The sequence below is a fragment of the Hesperophylax consimilis genome, chromosome 12, assembly GCF_061612785.1.
Source record: "Hesperophylax consimilis isolate HC1 chromosome 12, BYU_Hcon_1.0, whole genome shotgun sequence".
NCBI lineage: Eukaryota > Metazoa > Arthropoda > Insecta > Trichoptera > Limnephilidae > Hesperophylax > Hesperophylax consimilis.
This window is the reverse complement of record NC_142847.1, coordinates 23,086,779-23,109,053: the sequence shown is the minus strand read 5'-3', so window position 1 is coordinate 23,109,053 and position 22,275 is coordinate 23,086,779. Positions and strand designations below refer to the sequence as shown.

The 22,275-nt window shown below is 35.9% G+C and overlaps 1 protein-coding gene across 1 annotated transcript in view; it reads right to left on the bottom strand.

Moving 5' to 3' along the window:
- The window catches only part of mei-41 (ATR serine/threonine kinase meiotic 41), a 38,898-nt gene that overhangs the window by 6,750 nt on the left and 9,873 nt on the right, over positions 1 to 22,275 (bottom strand). The window contains exons 7-23 of the mRNA XM_089638230.1: positions 19,927 to 20,132; positions 19,427 to 19,563; positions 19,222 to 19,320; positions 16,370 to 16,554; positions 13,850 to 13,968; positions 12,730 to 12,833; positions 12,152 to 12,342; positions 10,610 to 10,749; positions 10,330 to 10,491; positions 9,470 to 9,708; positions 6,179 to 6,332; positions 5,795 to 5,905; positions 5,506 to 5,672; positions 4,629 to 4,758; positions 4,387 to 4,556; positions 4,142 to 4,304; positions 388 to 627 (exon numbers count right to left, since the gene is read on the bottom strand). Coding sequence (XP_089494356.1) covers positions 388 to 627; positions 4,142 to 4,304; positions 4,387 to 4,556; positions 4,629 to 4,758; positions 5,506 to 5,672; positions 5,795 to 5,905; positions 6,179 to 6,332; positions 9,470 to 9,708; positions 10,330 to 10,491; positions 10,610 to 10,749; positions 12,152 to 12,342; positions 12,730 to 12,833; positions 13,850 to 13,968; positions 16,370 to 16,554; positions 19,222 to 19,320; positions 19,427 to 19,563; positions 19,927 to 20,132 — 2,717 coding nt within the window. The remainder of the gene's footprint in view (positions 1 to 387; positions 628 to 4,141; positions 4,305 to 4,386; positions 4,557 to 4,628; positions 4,759 to 5,505; positions 5,673 to 5,794; positions 5,906 to 6,178; positions 6,333 to 9,469; positions 9,709 to 10,329; positions 10,492 to 10,609; positions 10,750 to 12,151; positions 12,343 to 12,729; positions 12,834 to 13,849; positions 13,969 to 16,369; positions 16,555 to 19,221; positions 19,321 to 19,426; positions 19,564 to 19,926; positions 20,133 to 22,275) is intronic.

Below are 22,275 nucleotides of genomic sequence, written 5' to 3'. Positions count from 1 at the left end.
AGCTGCGGGTCTGCCAGGATCTCCTGACAGCGTTTGACCCGCTGCGTGTAGCTAGACTTGATCACGCACATCATCATCCACAGGGAGTGCTGGGGATAGGCCACTATCAGCTGTATCACTATTTCACTGTATTTAGTAAGAATACCTGAACATTATCCGGTATGGGCTTGTTGCACAGCTCTATCAGCTTCTCGGCCAACTGGTTGAAGTCGCAGATGAACTTGAGCATGGCGGGCTCCTTGAGCTGCGGGTCTGCCAGGATCTCCTGACAGCGTTTGACCCGCTGCGTGTAGCTAGACTTGATCACGCACATCATCATCCACAGGGAGTGCTGGGGATAGGCCACTATCAGCTGTATCACTATTTCACTGTATTTAGTAAGAATACCTGAACATTATCCGGTATGGGCTTGTTGCACAGCTCTATCAGCTTCTCGGCCAACTGGTTGAAGTCGCAGATGAACTTGAGCATGGCGGGCTCCTTGAGCTGCGGGTCTGCCAGGATCTCCTGACAGCGTTTGACCCGCTGCGTGTAGCTGGACTTGATCACGCACATCATCATCCACAGGGAGTGCTGGGGATAGGCCACTATCAGCTGTATCACTATTTTTTTCAGCTGGGTATACACCTATAATTGGATAAATTTGTATAGCGCCCCATTTTTGTGAAACATCACCTGAAGCATACAAATTACTACAATGAACAAAGTGTGACAAGTGGATTTGAAGTTCCTGAAAAATTTTATGTCGCCAATTTACGATGTGACATTTTGTTTTTTATATGAATTTATTTTATTTAATACTGGCATACAAAATATACATTTGTATTTAGTAAATGTACAGGTTATTGTAAAGCAGCAATCTAACATAACTGTCATGGAGTTCAACATCCTTGGTTTGGTTTACTGGCATTATAAAACAATACTAATGGAAGATTCAATTGATTTAAACCTTTAACCTAGCAAGTGGCAACTCACTTTAAAAAAATGCAGGATTTCCCAGCATTAAGTTTTGGAATCGCCCACACTTATTCCAAAAATCCTCCCTCCGAATATTAATATAGAATAATAATGTAAACTACTTACTGTGGTATAAAGTAAATGAATACAACTTTATTTCACCTTTTATCTTATATTTTTAGGTTTTATAAAAAATCATAAAATTTGATGGAAATTAAATGGCCATATCTTTGATATCTAATATATAAAGTTGATTGTGTGTTTGTGGCTAGCGGGCGGGCGGATAGGGGGCGTGGATTTGATTTGTATGCAAATATACAGATTAATTGCGAGGTTAATCAAAATTTGTCCACTTGACAATCAAAACAACAGATTGAGATACATGAGATTTCGAAAAACCACCCCCATTCCCCTTTCCTAGGGGGTTAGCGGTTAGCGGTTCTTAGCGGTTGAAGGCTAGTCTGTTTTATTTAATGTAGTAACCAAAAATTATCTTTGATTATTAATTGCCTTTGAGTACGACACACTTCATTTTGGCTTTCAGTTAAGTATTATTGCATCATCTTCGAAAAGGACTTTTACTGTTAGATCTGTAGTACTCCTTGTCCTCGTTTCACGCAGTTGGTGGATAAATGCATCCGCCGTCAAGATTTAGACAAACCTCACCCCATGAAGCCGGGCACCCCTGCTAAGTCACCACAAGTAGCGAACCACTACTTTTGGTGACCCCGCTTGGGGTGACCTATGGCAGAGGTGTTGGTTATCCAATAAATGGTTCCCGGGGCGGCGGTACCACAAAACACCATACTCCAATTGAGGATGCCATAGTCTCACTGACGCGAGAGGGTTGGGAGCAGTTGGGACTTTTGTGCGGTATTCATTATGAACCAACTAACCTACACGAATTTTTTTCCACAAGGGCAGGCAGAGAGGACAAATCACCACTACCCCTCATACCTTTTTCCTTCCCAGAACTTCCTCTTCTTCCTATCCATAAAGAGACCCTCCACACAGCATCCCCAAAGATGACATTGACCCTGAGGGCATTTTTTTGGATTTTGTGTGTTGCTAATGTAAAAAAAATTTACTCAGTCAATTGCTAATGTAAAAAAGAAAAAAACAAAATATTTGGATCACTTGATCGTGCCATGGCTTCCTCGGGCGTCTCCGATTTCTTCTACCCTTCACTTCGTCTCATATACATCTTTTCACAATAATATTATTGTTAAACGATGATATGAAAATATTTGATACTTCCGAACCCTCTGATATGAAAATATCTGGAGTCGGTGAATTATTTTCACATTTGATCTCTGGTGAATTGACGTGTTGTTCTTGTATTGTTTTGTATTTATTTTGCTTATATAATGCACTTGCATAATGTTGATTGACTAGATGATCATTTGTGGAAAAGTGTGTGGAAGGGTTTAGTTTTTCCTGTGGGGAAGATTTAACCCGGACATAAAATCGAAAGTTTAAAAAAAAAAAAAAATTATTATTCTTTAGTATTATAATAATAATAATAATAAGTGCTTTATTATCTTTTTTTTGTGTAACAAAAAGATATTATAATGATATCCTCACTGGGATCTCCCATGCTGAGGATTTCATTTACATATTATGTAAATGAAATGAAATGCTAATGTACCCTGGATTGTGCACAAGAGAAATCGTTTATAAATAAATGTGCGGCATAGAAATAAATGAATATGTGTGATTTTTTGACAAATAATTATTGACATTATTACTTCAACCATATTTCGTTCCCGAGGTTCTGGATGACGTTTATATAGACAAGCGTTTGTCGCGAGCACTTAAAATAAAAATGAATATAAAACATAATTTGGACTTTGTTCTTCATTCAGCAAGTGAGACTACTGGTGTATCAGTTACCAGCTTTTCTAGAAGGAAACACATGAAATACTATGAGAGGTGGTGCTATTTTGAAGGAGAAACAACTTACACAAGAAATTTGGAAATTTTTTTGGAGATTTTTGGAAAGAAGAGATAGGTACGTTTACACTACACTAATTTTACACGATGAAAACGCTTGAACTACAGGTGGCCTTGAAGGATTGCTAAATTTTTGAAAGCGGCAGAGAATATTTACATATTTCATAAAACTTGAAACTTTTCATTAGAAAACATGTAAATTCTCTTGTAAAAAATACAAAACCATAGGAACCATGTAATACAAACTTATCATAGATCTTCATATAGCATCGTACGTTGTGAGAGCAGAATAAAAAAAAGGGTCAAGTTAACGTCAGCAGAACACCAAAGGCCTTTGTTATTTGGAGGCCCATTTTATTAATCATTCAATCCACCCGGGCGTTGATTTAAATTACTGAATTCAACACTCCCTGAATCGCCGTTTTCTAAGACTTGAGCATCATAGTTAGAAATCAACACTTTTTGCTGTATTTTTTTTTCTTATTATACTAAAAATTAAATTAATAAATGAATTATTCAGTTATTAAAAAATGTGGACTACCAGCTAAAACACGGCACAAGCTAGCGTAACAAATAGGGAAATATAAATAAACGTAACAAATGTAATGTAATTTTCTGTGTTCCTGCTATTTCGAGATTGATGAATTTTTGCACACTTGATCTTCAAAACATGAGTATGAAAAACTGTCAAGTATGATTTTGAAAAACTCTGTATCGAGCCCGGGCAAGACCGGGGAGTTCTGCTAGTAATACATGTATTGAATGAAATTTTTTACATAGTTCTCACCACACCCCAACTATAAAATTATTGTCTGAAATTAAAGCCTACTTTTGTAATACGACTCCATAAAGTGAAGTTAAAGTCAAAATTGGGACATTTAGTGATGTTTTATGTGTAAGACGTGTATGTATTTTATTACATTTGTTGTACAAAAAATTGTTTTCATTTTTGCACAAATCTTTACAAAAAAAACTTCCTTATCTCCGATGCGATAAGTGTAACGGATGTATTTCTTATTAGTTTCCTTTGATAGAATATTCTTCCACACAAAAGACAAGAAATTGAAGATGGGGAAGATTTTACATTTTTAAAATTCATATACATAGTTGGAACCCTTACAAAGAGATTGATATACCTTTCACGCCATTCAAGTAGGACCGGCGTAAAAGATAGAACTACCCTTCCCGTCGGAAGTGTGTTAAAGGGGGATGATATAATAGAAATACTCACTTCTTTGATAGGGTGGCAAATCCTGGAGATGATTTGCGAGAAGGCGGTGAGGAAGAGATAGAGAGGAAGGCGTTCACTGAAGGTATCGATGATGGTGCAAATCTGGGCCAGGGTCACCATTGAAGGGCTTTTAGGGTCCGTCGATTGGACTTCAAAATCTAACCTGAAATCATATTAAGACAATTTTCAGCTTCGTGTAATTTATGAATTATGTACGTAGATTAAATTGTTTGTAAGGATTTTACCATATGGACAACATTCTGGGCATACTCTGGTACAGTTTGGAGTGGCCGTGCTGCAAGGCCCTGCCGTAGGAGTCCAAGGCCCTGGCCCGAGCAGCACCCCCGGAGACACCATTCTTCTCATCAGGGCTCATGGCGGCATACACTCTTTCGTAATAGGCCGCTAAACAAACCTGCAATTTTATGATTGGTAAATTTTCAAGTCATGAGCAACTGATTTGGAATCAATGAAAATGGTGGCTTACCAAACTTTTCTCCCACTGTCGGTAAACCTCCACCGCCTCCTTGTAATGGGTGATGTTAACATCCATGTCCACATTGGTTGTCTCATCATTGTAAATGGCTTTCAGTAACTTGGCTTTTGCGCAGAGTTTTCTAAAACAAGTCATAAAGGTAATTATTTTTTTGAAAATACCTTTTGATTGTTGTTTTTAATGTAGGGTATGTATTCAGGTTTATGTAGAAGTAATAAAACCACTTTATATATTCGTATAAATATTTTTTTGGACAGTAGGAAATTTTTTTTTATTATAACGTTAGTTTTTCTTTTCTTTTCCTACGATATAAACATGAAATATATACAAATAATAAGATAAATTATCTGGTAAATAGAAAGCAATTTCAAAAAAACATAAATGGTAGTTTTTATTCCGATATTTGATAAAATTCATCACAATAATTTTCACACTATTCCGCAAATTCTCGCCTGACAGTTTGGTATTTTGACGATATTGACGATATTCCTACTCTGACGTTCGAGAGGTTAAATTCCGTACGTTTCAGATTTCTAACAAATTGATATCAGCTGACTAAGCATAACAACACGACAGTTTTGCTTCTCCGCTAATCACAACCTGTTCAAAAGCTGAAACGGACCAAGAATCTGCAATTAACTGCGACCTTTCAAATGCCAGTAAAAAAAATTGCCCTGATTGGTCATTTCATGACAATGTTATTTTTAATTTCTGTAAGACAAATGGCCCTTAGTTCTTTAGCAAAGAAAATATGTATTTGAGTGAATTATCAAAATGAGGAAATTCAAAAGGAAGCGAGGAAGTAACAAAGCAAAGAGATGTTGATTGGATGATGCAAAAGAAGAGAAGAGAGAGTGGGAGTCAGTACCTATCTGCAGGCGACAGCTGTGTAAGGGAGGGGAAATGCTCCTCCAGCCCTCTCTTGAGGGTATAAAAGGCCGGCTCCTGCTGCCCACGCATCCAGTACAGCTTGGCCTTTTCAATAAACAGTTCCTTGGGACTGTATTTCTCTCCATTCAGTATGTAGATATAAGCCTAAAAAACAACATCAGTTAACTGCAAATATGTACCAGTTCAGAAATCTCAGTCGCTATATTATCATACTTAAACACTGATCACAGGGGGAAAATAGTTAAATGAAGATAGTCGATCATTACCTGTTGGAATATGCAAGCCTTTCTGGCAAATTTAGCACTTTGTAACCAGATTTTTCCAATGTGTGAATCGAGTAGAGTTGCTGTATACGGGTGAGATGTCTCCAAAAGTTCCTGAAACACAAATAATAATGAATACATTACACACCCAACCATTTCTGTTTTCTTCTATAAACAACTTATTACATAATTATGTATACATACATATATACATATGTAGGGATTTACAAGAATATGATTATGTATTGCACAAAGGTCGAAGCATAAAGAGACCATTCTGTTTACGTGAACTCTTTACTCTCCCTCATCCCGCAATGACTGGAAGATAGTTAGATTGATTGATAGTATGTATACATGTATTGCATAATATGATCTCTACGTAGGTACCTTAGATTGCTCCAGTAGTATCCGACGCAGTCTCAAAACCGGCTCAACAGTTCTGGCAGAGGATTGCACTAGCCTAAGTCTCAGGTTCCATTCCTGGATGAGATCATCTAGTATTTCACTGCACGCACTCTCTCCATCTTGCAACTCTTTGATTCTGTGAATTAAGCGTACATTTTAAATAATGATCCATAGAATAATTTTGAAAGTGTATTGTAAAAATTGCAAAATATTGGGATGAGTTCATTAAAATACACATAGAGACAGACACCCTATCATATTTATATCAGCAATATGCAGGAAAAAAAAATCAACTTACTCTGGGAAATGGACCTTACAGAATTATAATGATTACAATTTTTTTTTTTACATTAACCCCACACAGGAAGCGCTGAAAAAATAATCTCGTCTAATATGTCATCTTTGGGGATGCTGTGTGGAAGGTCTTTTTAAGGAAAGGTAGGAGAGGAAGTTCTGGGAAGGAAAATGATATGAGGGTTGGGTAGGAATCTGGGGGTCAGTGTATCTAGGAGTGACAGATGTATAAATCCATCCCTGGCACGTATCTGCTGCCAAGACCTGGACAAACCTCTCATGAACCCGGGAAATATCTCATCGAACCGACCGTGAACCACTTGGGGTGACCTATGGCAGAGGTGTTGGTTATCCAATGAATGATTCCCGGGGCAGCGGTACCCATACCCGCCTCTCAAATAAAAAATCGAGAATTAAATGGAGGATGAAATCATTGTAGGCTTCTGTAGGTCTCAAAGACTGCGATGGGCTGAAAATAGTGAACATGTCTGGATTGCTCGGTAAAGAAAAAATGTCAGATGACAGGACACCAAAAATCCTGATCAAGTGGGTGTGCCGGTGTAAGCAACCCAGAGGACTGATAGTCCAGTCAGTGGGGGATAAAAAAGGGCTCCACCTTGCAAAAGGTTAGGTAGTAGCGATTTTCACATATGTTGTTAAGATTGGGACTCTAAAGAAAAAAAAAAGTTTTCGACCTTGGGGGGGTCGAGCTCGATCCGCCATCTTGGATTGAAGGTGCCAAAATTTGGTTTTTTTCAAAATAATTATGAATCGGTTGATTTTACAACCAAATTGTTGAAGGCAAACTTAAAGACAACTAAATTACCTACATTTTTTGAACAGAGTTTTTTTTGTAAGTTTAATAAGTAACGAGTTACAGCGGTTGAAAGAAGAAAATTTTGACAAAAAATTGTAAAACCCCAATTTTCTTTATAAATTTTGTACAAACATATTACACAATATCATTTTAACGTATTTCTACGTTACAATATACTTATATAGCATCATCCGTGTGCTCGATGACGTTGATTTGTTATAGTGGGATCCTAGTCTACAGCTGACTTGGCAACACTGATTGAGTCCTGGTTACAGGACGTTGCCTAGATGCTCATGTCTGCAGATGTTCTTTTCGGTGAAACAATGCCAGTTCAAGTTTCACAAGAACGATTTTTAGCCAATGAAAATAACAAAGTCCGTCTGATTTCGATGCTTACAAAGCAATTTATACAGGATGATTTTACAGTTAAGCAGGCTGAAGAAGATGCTGATGAGTTGATTGTCAATACTGCGATTTCCTTGTGTTCATCATATGACGCTGTTTTCATTATTGGCGAAGACGTTGATCTCCTAGTTCTGTTGACAGCATTAGCACCACCCAAAATTAGTATATATCTTCGAAAACCCGGGAGAGGCAAAACTTTTGAAAGACTGTATTCCGCGAATAGAGTGAAATACAAAGAGGCGGCTGAGAATATTCTGTTTCTTCATGCCTTTAGCGGCTGCGATACAACATCGTCCTTCTTCAACTAAGGAAAAACAAAATTTTGTTCGCTTGTGCAAAACGACACAAGACTCAATGCCATGATAGGAATCTTCAAACAACATGATGCAACACCAGAAGACATAGCAGTTGCAGGAACACGCTTTCTTGTTGCTTGTACAGTGGTGACATGGATAAGGAAACCTTGGAAGAAGTCCGCTACAAACGTTTCGCAAAGTCGACAACAAAAAGCAAATTCAATCTTGCCTCTTTGCCACCAACGAACGACACTGCACGGTACCATGCATTTAGAACGTACCATCAAGTCCAAAAATGGTATGGAATCCAAAAAGATCCAGAAACTGGGGCTGGAAACGTGACACCAACGGGCTTATTCCAGTAAGAATGACAAAGAAACCAGCACCCGAGACTTTATTAAAATTTATTTCATGCAATTGTAAAAAAGGATGCGGTGTTGCATGTAGCTGCAGGAAAGCTGGATTGAAGTGTTCTATTGTATGTGGGTGCTGTAATGGTCAAACATGCCGAAATTCGCCAGAGGACGTCGAGGACGAAGAAGAAGAGATTTTGTCAATGGAAGGCCAGAATCTCAGTATCACAGGCAATGAGTTAGATGATGACATTGATGACGAAGACTGTTATTAAGTAACATAATTTATAGTAACATAATTCATAGTAATGTAACATAATTTAGAAATCTACCATCGCTGGTATATCTGTGGAGTAGACCTACTGGGGATATCACAATAAAAAATGCCCATGTTCCCTACCTCATGGTGGTTTGGAAATGAATTAACAAAATTATTATAATTATGTAATGAATAACCCGAAAATATTACAAAGTTGGGAATTTCATCATTTTTCAGAAAAATATTCACATTTCCGCCACTGTAACTCGTTACCTATTAGACTTACAAAAAAAAACTTTCCACAAAAAATGTAGGTAATTTAGTTGTCTTTAAGTTTGTCTTGAACAATTTGGTTGTAAAAACGACCACTTCACAATTATTTTGAAAAAAAAAAATTTTGGCACCTTCAATCCAAGATGGCGGGTCGAGCTCGACCCTCCCAAGGTCGAAAACTTTTTTTTTTCCTTAGAGTCCCAATCTTAACAACATATATCAAAATCGCTACTACCTAACCTTTTGCAAGGTAAAACTCCCCACTGACTGGACTATGAAGGCAAATGACAAGGAACTGTGGAGCCAGTGGAAAAGATTAATGGAGGGGAGAGGATCCCTACCATGGATATTATTTTATTTGAACATTGAAATCTCCAATTGGCATATTTTGTAAGGCTAGAGTGGGGAGGGGAATGAAATGGAGAAGAGGGAGGCTGGGAAGTTCCTGGCTATTCATATCTGATCACCAAACACGGCCAATAGCATTTCAAGCAAGGTTTCGCTTTCGATTCCAAGTCGTGGTCTTTCACTAATGCGTTAATGAGAGAATCTTCCAATCTGATGGTGAACACTTACTTATAAATAGCATTCTCCGAGTGTTCTATCTCCGCCAGCATGTGCAGGCCGAGAGCGCAGTTGTACGCATGCGTATAGCCTCGCCGCAGCTCTGAAGTTGAGCTGGCCCCCTCGCCCAGGCGGCGGAGCAGGGCGCAGCGGGCTGCCGTGAGCTGGTTCTCCAGGGTGGCGCGATGACCACTACGTAATGCCAAGAGGCAGTGGCCTACTCTGACGCCAGAGCGGTCATCGTGGGTTACCTGGTTTTAGAAGGTGGTTAAGGTTAATATGCAGAGCAGGACAGTTGTTCAATAATTATTATTCATTTAAAAAGAAATATATTCCCGCGTTTGAATAACCTGAAAATATTTTTTTTAAAGTTGGTAAGTGGAGGTTTTTCATTTATTATCATTCAAACCTGCTAAACTACTTTTAAACTATGAAGTTTGTCAGCATCATCATTGGAAGATGTTAGTTGAGCAATGATGGAAGACTTAACTAGCAGAAGAATTGAAAGCACGACGTCTGGGAGGGAACCAGAATCATTTGTCAACTCAGCCACTAATCGGAATTAGTGACTTGTTTTCATTAATAGCAAAATCGGTAATTTTGTGATAACTAGGTATGTCATTTCATCACATTTTGTTTCCACTTTCGTCTGATAAACAGTAAAATCCATATAATTTACCCAATAAGAAGTTTTCAAACTAAAGAGTTTTTAGTACCTGTTACAAGTATCAAACACGATTCGTCCGACTGCTAGCAGAGCATCATACCCACTGGGCAGAGTGCCGAAATATGCAAGCTGTTGAGATGTAATTTTTTGCTTTATCAAATTAAATTTTGACTCATGATCTCATTTTACGTAGGTATATGCTTACATTGGGTTGTTCCAAAAGTTTCTCCAGGTCGTCGAACATGGCCAGCCTCCAGAAAGGTTCAGCAGCGAGCGCCCTTTCTCCGGATGTATGACCATGGGCTCCCTGAAGCAGGCGCAGGGCCGTATAGGGCTGGTCGAGCCCTAGGTACACTTCCACCATACCCTGAGGACAGATTATAATGTATATGTTTATAACGATGTGTGACCAAAGACTATACAAGGAAATACTGTGCCTACTATGGACGGAGGTGGCCTATGTATGTAAAGACATATAGTTGTACCTGTAGTCTCTCATCGTCTATGTCTCCCTGCTGGGCACACTTCTCATAGCATGTGGCTGCATCCTGTAACTGACCAGTCACCTTGTGAGCTAGGATCAGCTCTGACAAGGAAGGCTCACTCTGTTTCATTCGCATTATACCTGCGGAAGACAATACAATGTATTATTTATTAAAGCGGAGACGCTTAGCCCATGAGCCTATTGTGCTGTCTCCCATTTCACCTCATTCCATTGAGTTTGTTTTCAGTTTGGTGGATCCTGTAGCGGAATTTCCTATAGGAAGTTCGTCTTTGTTTGGGTTCCCTGAAGGCCCCACGAGGGAAAAGTCTACCGAAGTGGCCTCAGCTCTCCTCTTCACTCCCCATTAGGTATTCCAAAGGTTCCTCATTCTAGTTAGTTTGTTTTTTCAATCAATTTTTTGGTTCCACCAGTATCTAGGGAAATAAAAGTTCACCCAAGCAGAGCCCCGAATTTTGGGGTAACTGTTCCCTTGTGTCATTCAGCCTGAGCATGGTAGCTCACATCTTGGGGTGGAATTGTTATTGCAGGTCGTATTTCCACTCCCTGAGCGATTGGTTCATCACACCCCCTATGCTAACAATACAATGTACCAATTAAAATATTTTTTACTAAGAAATTGTAAGATTTTCAGCTTAGCTCTGGTCTACATATCTAGGGTAGGGATTCAGTACTGCTTGATGGTTTGTCAGTTTAAAATGATAATGAAAAATTCCTTCTGCCAGGTGATAATTAGTAATGGCTGTATTAAAGAGAGGAATTCTCACGATAACATCTTCAACGACCTTTGCAAAGCGAGGACGAACAATCCAGCAACAAGTTGCTGGTGGAAACCAACCTTCGTGGAGGAAAGATAAATGTTGCATATACACAGTCAACAATAGCCAATGTTAGCAAACAAACAACAACAAAAAATTAAAAATATTATGTCTACACCTATGTGAAATATGTGCCCTCTTCAATCTAACTTTAAAATACACCAATCGAAAATTCCAGGAAACCATAATTATAATAATAATAGTAATAGATACCTAATAGACAACAGTAAATATTTCAAATAATGTATTCACTAAATAAATATTAATCTACAAAGCAAACAAACCGAGTTAAAATATAAATTTATTGAATAGAATTTATATAGAGTTGTTGGAAAGCAAGACACAACAATGAAAATAGAAAAATCCAAATAATTTGAATAAACCCATTGTATAACACCCCCTGTTACCCTCTCCCCCAAATGTAATGTATTATATAAGCCATAGGTTAAGAAATATTTATACCAGTCTGAAGATGGCCTTAACAAGCTGAAACGGGTTACGGTCAAAAATAAAATATAGTTTAAAACCTTTTATTTTATTATAATAATGGAATCCATCACGAATTGTCAGTATCAAAAATATAAATATTAAAAAATTGCATTACATTTAACAAAATTAAAACAAAAATACAACTCAAACAAATTAATTTTACTTTTTTTGATTCAGGAATCTTTCAGGAATAGACTTCTATGTATAGAAGAGTGTACCTGCAACACAATCGGGCTCATCCAGCACCACATATATCTCGGCCAGGAATCCGAGTTGTTCCTGGAGCCTGGAAGGGGACTCTGCCACGTACATCTCTAGGTACTGGAGGGCCCTCTCAAGCTCCCCGCACAGGAAGTTGCCCTTGGCTATCGTCAGCTTGCAGAACCCTTCCAGAAACTTCTTGATTTTGCTGGAAAAAAGATGAAAAGTTAGGTACTTACTAAAATCATGATTTTATCATAATAATACAAGAAGCGTGCTATTTAAATCGGAAGACAGAACACGTTATTGTTGAAGAACTTATTAGAGACAAACATACTATAATACATACGAAAATTCAATACACAATGTGTACATGAATAATTGGTCAGTCACAGTGGGTCTATAGGTTTTCTCAAGAGTTTTAGATCAGTTGCCTGGTTAGCGGAAGGAACCAGGAATCAAATTCTGGTTGCAGCAATAACTGTTTTTCTTGTATTTCTAATTATGCAGTATTATTTTAATGTGTCATCATTCATTTATGATATTCATTATACAGTTGATTCTGTTTCATGTTGATCATAAAATAAATACTTACACATAGTTTTTATCCGTGAAGACATTTTTCTTAGAATGTGTCCACTCAAGAAGCCAGCGATTGAAGAAATCCAGAAGAACATACACCATCTTTCTACATTTCAGCTATATTAATAAAAAAAAATTCATTCATTTTAAAAATATTGAAACAACAATACATAACAACATCCATAAGAGCCTTTCAGACAGGGCAGTTAAACCGTTCGGTTTCAGAATCAAGCAGTTTGACGTGAGTTTGCACATGTTGGCGGGAACACCGCGATTTTGCTGCATCTCCTCGAATTTGGTTTAAAAATGGAAGCTGCAAATGCTCAGGAACCACCTTGATACACCTCAAGATACTCGGCAACCGCTCAGTTTCTAAACCGAGCGGTTTCGTGTGAACACCAGTATGGAGCTCCATACATCCCGACAACCAAGCAGTTTCAACCGCCCTGTCTGAAACCAAATACCTTAGAATATTACATAATAATATGCACAACTCCAGTCAAATATTGGTAGTATTTACTTGTATTGGCTGGCAACTCTGGCCACTAGATGCTAGTGTAGCATGGCATAAAATCCATTAAAATGTATGAAACAAAAACCAAACCATACAACTCATATCGCCAGAAGGCTTTAGTGTAGCATACTGCCATTATAAGTTGGAAGTTTTGTAACTATTCTACAGTATTTGTTGAATATTCCTTTCCCTCTTTTATCTAAGCTTTTTAATTTTCAAAATTAGAACACAATGCTAACACAACATGCTGGATAGGCACCATCAGGACCGGCCTTAAGCCAAACGGCACCTGGCGTAAGTAAAATTTTGGCACCTGATCTGTTATCAATAATTTTCGGATGATTTGTATATTGGTGTAGAGCCGTTTTTATGAAAAATAATCTGAAGGGCGATGTGTTAGGACTATTAGGTGTTAGGTATTATCAGCGCCTTGACAATTCAGGGCGCCCGGAGCGGACTGCTCCAATTGGGCCCGCATAGGACCGGCCCTGGGTACCATCATTATTAGGGTGCCTACCGATACAAGGAAAAAATTTAAACCATTTAAAAAAAAAGTTTATTTAAAGAACTACGAGGATTAATTTTACCCTATACTTTGGAAGTAAAACAAATTACTTACTTGGGTGCCCTCCTCCAGAATTAGTGGGGTGATGGATGGCGTTAGATTTAACATCATGGATGTTCGATATTTGGGAATGTCTGCAACATGCACTGCCTCATTGTTAAAGGATTCTGGACCTAATTATATAATAAATTGCAAAATAATTAATTCACGTAAAACACACAATAACAAATTCCAGTCAATTTTTTAATTTAATTTTATCAATAATGATCTAAGATTTAACTGTTAAGGTTAAACGTAATGTTCGTTATAATCTACTTGTTCATAGACGGCATAATTTAATTATTTTATTAAAATACACTTTTTGCAAGTTATGCTTTAAAATATTAAGACAAACTATTTGTTTGTGCTCGTATGATTACGCAATATCAATAAATAGTTTTTTTCCATATATGTAAAAACTCAATTTTTTCAAGAAAGGCATACAATTACAATATTGGATTGAATCACCGATACGAATGTATGTGTGACGTCACGAGTCACAAGGAGCTTATTTTATTTTCAAATGGGATTCTTCGCTTTTTATTCACGCTTTGGTGCATTTTAAAAGACATATTAACCCCGTAGCGACTGATTTTGTTCAAATTTGACCTAAAGAATTCTAACTTCACGCTAGACTTATTTGAAAACGAAAGCTCTTATCAAAAACTTAGACGGCAAAATCAACTCTAAATGTGATGTAGATTCACCAGTTTCCCACTTGTAGTACGAATTTCCGGACAACATGTATAAAAGCGATATTCTTGTTAATTTTCTTTAAAAGTTTGTTTTTGTCTGTTTCCAAAACACCATGTACACACTCAATTGATTTAATTTTAAAATATAAAAATTAAAAAAAACGGCAATGTGCTCATTTACTTCATTTACCTAATTATGTACGGTTATAATTGTTTTGGTTTGATTATTTTTCATTTCTATGTTTCCCAAATGTCAAAAACTACACATAATCTAAAAAATAAAAAGATTGATTAAAAACTTACTCTAAAAAAAACAATTAGGTAGATAGGTACTTAACCACTCAGAACATTAGAACGTCAAAAGACGTAAATATGATAATAGCGGTCAAGACATTAGAACGTCTTTTCACGTAAACGCGCGAGATTTTACAAAAATCGATTTATTTCCATCACTAGTATACGGATTGCCATGATTTAAAAAACAGAGTATCGATAATGAATAACGCTACGCGTCTGTATTCAACAATATCTATGGAACGTAGAACTGCATTATCTAAGCCGATTGAATCTGTCATCTTGTTCGTTCATAATTTATTGCGTTTCTAAATAATTTATTAAAAATATTTTAGTTTGGACGGTTAATATTTTGAGGTGACTAATAGTTTTTAATTATATTTCTTCAATATATAAAGTGTTATTTCTTTATGATACTCAGAAAAAAGTACATTTTTCACGGCTTTGAAATAATGGTTATCGATTCTTACATATTTTTGACGTTTTTATAAAATATATATTTAGAAACACAAATATTTACTTATAACAACACAATGCAATAGTGAATTTCATAATCTTTCCAAAACATTTTTTAGAATGAGGCTACGTTTCCCAAGACGTGAGTTATGATGCTTTTAGCAAAACTCGTAAATAAAACAAAAATTATCACGTTTTGACAGTTTTCAAAGTAACACATAGTATATAAATGTCTTTTTCTGAGAGGTTAATGTTATAAGCTTCAGAGCGTTGCACACGTACGCATTGGTATAGATAATGAATTCTCTCACCCACACTTTCAAATATGCACCAAGAACGCACTCGGCCTTACAAACGTGAAGTTCCTTCAAACCATTTCGCAAAAGTCGTGGCTATTTGGTGAATGACACACTTCAAAAGTCATATTTTCATCCTTTGAAACAATATGGCCGTGAGAAGTACATAAGTAACAAGAATTTTACACGCAAAAAGAGAACTTGTTAAACTAACTATGTATCTGCTTTTGCCTCTTTAGATATTGAAAAAAATTAAGTGAGTCGGTATGCTTCTTTTTGACCAATTTATAAAACATTTTGATGTAATTTTTGAAAGATAGTCGATTAAACACGCAGCGTATAGAATGGCTTTCTAAAACGGGGGCTCCACTCCCGAAATGAGGAAAAGCCGTGAAATGTGTTGAAATATGGTACCAATTGAAGTATTTATTTAATTATTAAAACAACAGATATTATAACGATAAAAAGAGACGGTAATTTCACAGATGTGTGTATTATCTACATATTTTAAATGAAAAATATTGTCTAACATCATCATTAATGCAATAAACTATAGATCAAAGTTGTAAATGTGGGTTTTATTGTGTATCAGTGATTTATTTATTATGTTAGACTATTTATTGTAGTCTGAGATTGGCATACGAAAGGTAGTATTGAATTTTTTGACACCATTTTGTCTATCATATACCATCAAATAATATTTTTCACTGGAATATCTGTTTAAAAAATACATATATTTAAAAAAGCTATATGGCTTTCACAGTATAATAATATTGCAATACTATAATACTCACCGATGACCGCCAACATCTCCTCCATCAGAAAATCGTTGTCATCATTTGATATGATTGTATGCAGTAGAATGTAGGGGAGGAAAAGCACCAGGGTACGAACATCCCTCTTCAGACTTGGCTGTACCATCCGCAGAACATCCTGGGTAGGCCCCACATCCATCAGCGGAATTAGTTGACTTGCCCAACTAAATGTAAAATAAATTACATAGATGAGATTAGAAAACAACATAAAATCCTCTAATTAGATTTTAAACATATAATTTTTGTCTCTTAATGAGGAACTGCAGTCTATTTTAATTTATTTTTAATCAATGATGACTTTATAACTTAAATACCCTTATATGTATGTTTTATTGTTATAGTTAGATTTAATAGTTAAAATAATTCTAAAGTTTTCATTTTTCGGGTCTCCAAAAAACGCATTGAATCTATGGACGTGACTAGTGACGTTAATAGTTTCAAAAAGTCTACGTTTTTTTTTCAACCAGTGCTGTATTTTGTATGGGAAGTCGATAAGTTTTTTATTCTTAATATTTCCCGCTTTTATCATCGAAGAACACTAGGTAAAATGTTAGCATCTCGTCACTAATGTTATACATAGTATTGAATCAAAGTGCAAAAATAGATCCATAACTGAACTTAATAAACAATTTTTCGGTGTTTAAAAACCTGCATTAAAATATTTTCATTGGTTCAAATGTGAAGGCGGACCAAAGTTGCCAATGCATACATTCTAAAATACCCACAAGGGATGAAGTGATTTTCAAATTCCTCACAAATTCGCCACAAGTTCCTTTACTTCCAAAATGAAAAAAAATTCGAAATGTTTTTTTATAGTTTGCTGCAAACGAAAACTAAATAAAGTGCATTCTTACAATTATTGTAAATATTATTTTTCAATATGGTTGGATAATCAAGAAATGCCCAGAATCCTCACATTTTCGCCAAAAAAAAGTTCGTCCTTTAAAAAACCAATTCTTGAAAATCTTAGAATTCTCCACGAATTGGCAACCCTGATGTGGATGTTATAGACAATGACGATTTATAAATTCTACATATAATAATATACAGGTTGTCCGGGGGTGAAGTGCGCTAACTTCGGGAGGTGGTAGAAGTTAAAAAGATGAAAATACCTTTTTTCGAAATTCCTGTTTACTTTCTCATACAAAAATATTGTTCCATAGCAAAAATATTATAAAAAATTCAACTTGATTACCTAAAAACTACATTAAAACATTAGAATTTCGAAAAAAGTTTTTCTTAACCATAGACATTACTGTAGCATGCGGCGTTCGCGTAGCAACCTGTCGTTCAAATGGTTCTATTCTATGATCAATTCTATATAGAATAGAATGAAAGTTGAAGTTGATTTGACATCGGGTTTCTTTCTCTATAGGGTGTTCTGATGTTCCCACGGATCTATATCATAGATTGTATGAAGATTTCTCTGCGATGGGTAGGTACTTAATTACAAAATACATTGCCATAAAAAAAAATTGTAGTAATTATTATGAAGTGAATTTTATTATTATGAAGTTAAAATTATCTAATTTGAAATATTTTTTGTTTTTGATGTGGGGTAGTAGGTCAAGGTTGTTATAAAACGTATTTAACAAGGTTAGCTCATCTAGAGGGTATAGAAGCCCATTTTTCACTGGGAGATTTGAATTTACTGCAATACAAGTGGCGTCAAGCGTCTGAATGCATTTGCAATGATTTATTTATAATGCGTTTGTAATATTAAACTCATTATTATATTAATACTAATATTCGGAATAAAAGGGGAAAATTCCAGGAATATTTGCAGTGTTACTTATGCATTGATGATGTAGAATAGAGGTAATTTATTAGCACCTTGTACATATTGCCTGTGAAGATATTCAAATTTTCAAAGTGAAAGTCTCATTTAGCAAAGTACCATGACAACGATATAACAGGAAAAGTTCTGAGAATAATTGTATTTATACAAAGAGTCGCACTTGGTGGTAGATACTCCAACATCACCTTGGTGAAAGTCATGAAATACCACCATGTGGTGGATACTCTCAGCATCGTTAATAGATGACGTTTACCCGATGTCGCTCAGGGTTATGAATGATTTGGAGTGAAGTTTTGAGGTTGTGAATTCTAAGGGTGCGTATAAACAGGAAAAAATTTTCACGAGCCGAGCCACTAATCTGAGATTGCTACGTTCCTTTCCCATAATTCGTGGAAATTTTGCCCTGTTTATAGACAGCATTATGTACCTAAAAACTGGGGAATAGTTAAGGTGGAAATACATAGTATTATTGTTGGGAATTGAAAAAGTTTTTGTAATGTATTTGTTTCACTTCATAGCGCCATGTTTTTCTCGGGCGTCCCTGACTTAACACCATATTGTTAAATAAAAATACATTATATCGAATCCATATGCCATTCCAGTGCAGAGATAATGCGTTAAGTTTTCCACAGGCTTCCCCGACTTTCTCTACTATTCACCACTGATTACCACATTTTTTCCGTTACAAAACAACATTTTATCCACTTTAATTCAATTTGTATGTACAAACATAAGTACGAAGAAATTAACTTAAATATACCAATAAATAATATTATGTACCTAGTGAAAATTGAAAGAGATTGTTACTTTCGGACTCCAACTGGACTTCGATCTAAGTCACGAGTGGCTCGATGCATTGTTTTTACGAAAAGTTGATAAATACATTTTCTACGAACCTTGGGGGTAGGTGCTCAATTACAAAATACATTGCCATGGGAGAAAATAAATTATGAAGGTAGTTTCTTAATATATATTGGGTGAGGTACTTAATTAGCATGAAAACTGTGATAATATTCAAACAGATAAAGCTTACTTGAAGGCCCATTCGTTGAATGTGGAAGCTTTATTGGTTCCGTACACGCAGTGAACTCTTGTAGGTTTCTTTGGATTTAGCGGGAAAGCCAAATTATATCTGAAAATATACTCACATAATATTCATGTAATACCTAGAGAGAGATATTTTTATTTCCAATGTGTTATGTAATATTTTTACGAGCCAAAGATATTATTATGCAAACCTTGACGATAGTAGAGGAACCATAATTTGATGCATATCATCTGGAAAACTGTCCCAAAGTTCTTTATTTTCACCTGTTGGAGAAATGTTGAACGCTTTCAGTATTTCTTGAATTGCCAGCGCATAAGAATCCATATTCTGGAAAGAAAAAGAAATTTTAAAAATTAGATATGTTTTTTTTAATGAAAAAATTTAAGACAAAACGTAGCATAAGTTGGGAATTTTTTACAGCCAGTTTATTTATGTTTTAAAGATCACGTCGCTCAGATTTTGGCCATTTACATTTACATATGATTGTAGCAGGTCCCGAAAACTTTGAGTAGCGTCAATTAACATCTGACGTGGAATCCAAATGATTTCTTGCCACCAATGTAACAAGGCCACCAACTTGAACCGGAACCGGAATGTAACAAACAAATTTACAGAGAGATGATATGCCAAATGGTTGAGTTAAGACAGGACTTTGATATGCTTAGTCAATAATATCCAAAAATCACTAACCTTAGTGTCTTTCTCGCACTGAAACGCCCTTGTCAGTTCACTGAGCGCCACCCTTATGAAGCCCGTGTCCCTGACGCTAAAGGCGAAGGTGCCCCGGCCCTGCGCGGCACTCTGGTGGCGCGGCAGCAGCGAGGGCTCCAGGGCCCCCAGGGCTCCCAGGCAGCGCCCGCTCCACTCGCTGATGGAGAGGTCTTTGTCGCGACAGCCTGAGATAATGCACACAATTAGGTCATTATAGAAGTTGCTACTACTATATTATATATCTGTTCACATAAAGAAGTTGAGATAAAATTAGTTCTATGAAAGGAGACTCAAACTGTGACTAGACTCAGACCGTGTTTCTCAAACATCGTATTGTTTCAACAAAATTCCTTATTGTTTCATATTTGAACTCATCTAAATTTGACTCGCAAGATATATAATTCAGAGAAAACTTTGTATACTTCAATCGTAACTTAAATTTTCATTCATCTTCCTTCTTCCTTTCGCACACGAGTATTTTCTAGCAAACTTGGGTTTTAGATGATTTTTCCCTCAGAAAGATATTTATTATAGTTGAACAAATGAGGAAGAGTTACTTTAAACACATTGAGGGTGTATTATGTTATACCTGCTGCATCCACATTTATACATCTGCTCATATTTACTCATCTATTATTCTGATTCTTGACATGACCCGCAAAGAGTGGGTTATAAGGCAGAATGGTGATTTGCTGGAAAACGGCTCTCTAAAACGGCTTAATACTACATTTCGTATGTCATTCTCAGACTTCATATTTTTTGATACCAATTAATGGACTATTATTTTTCAGTCTGCCTATTTTTTTTGTAGTTGTTGTAGGCATTCGGCTATAAAAAATAAAAACATTGATACACCATACAACCCACTTTTAAAACTTCGATCCATGATTATCTCATTAATAACGGTTTTACACAATATTTTTAATTTAAAATATGTATATAATACACACATCTGTAGAAGTACGGCCTCTTATTATCGTTATGATATCTGTGGATATTAACAATTAAATAAATACTTCATCTTGCACCAAATTTTCAACACATTTCACGGTCTTTTACTTATTACGGGAGAGAAGCCCCCGATAACGGTGGTGAAACTATCGCTCCCTGTTTCACGGCGTATATATTTCTAAAATGCCATCAAAATGATTCATTTCTGGGTCTAAAAGTAGAATACCGACTCACTTAAAGCATTGCAATAATCTAAGGAAGCTACAAAAACGGTAAGTACTCACAAATACTCTTTTTTCACGTAAATTTGTCGCATTGTATTTTTTGAACTGTCATATTCTTTGAAACGCATAAAATACAATATTCAATGTGCGTTCCTTTTCCTAACCGTTAGCACGAACGTCACAATGTTGATTTGCGTGCCCTTTATGAAAGTGTGTGTGATAATTCACTGTCGCTCTGATTCAGTTGTGAGAGTGAACATTTTTTCATATGGCGCGTTTGGTAATCAAACCAAAAATTATCATCTCACGCCAAATCATTTTTAGTTTGGTAAAATCGGCAATTTTAAGTAATAACAAGTCAATTTTTTCACTGTTCCGACCTTACATGGTAAGGCGTATTAATATAAGGAGTAAACAAGTTTATTACCGTTTTTTTTATCTTTAGATTAAACAGACAAAAAAAACTTTTTAAGTAAATTTACGATTATATCACCTTTCTGCGTATACACACGTAACCATTCACACTTTGTCAAATCAAAGGTATTCTATCTATGTATTGTGTTGTAAAGTTCCAAATAATAAGGGTTTTTTAGGAAACAATTTTTTCCCTACCGAGAAAACACAAGGACTCTAAGTCTATAATAGCCAGGTAACATTTTAAACACCCAAATGAGGCAAAAATTGTGAGGCGCATATGACGCCGTTCTATTTGTATAAAGAACAGTAACTTTAAATTCAGTAAATTTAAATGATTCACCATTTCATATATTTATTACGCATCAATACATCTTAAACAATAGGTCGAATCGTAGATTCGTTGAAAAATATTTGTATTTAGGTATTATATTTCAACCCATTGACGTAATTTTTTTCAATAGCGTTGGTCGTTAAATGAATATAACTATTATTTCCAACGGCTAGTTATATTTTGATACAGTACTAGTATGCCTTGCACGATAGCTACTGCCATGGTTAAAACAGATTATTGTTTAGTTAACACTGAATAATTTAACAAATGTATAAATTTAAAAAAACTTTCTTTTATTTTTCAAGGTCAATATTATTAATATGTATGGATATTCTATCAAATATAAAATTTTTAAATCTACCAAATAAATCCGCCTTCGATTTTCTCGAAAACGAAAGCTCAAAT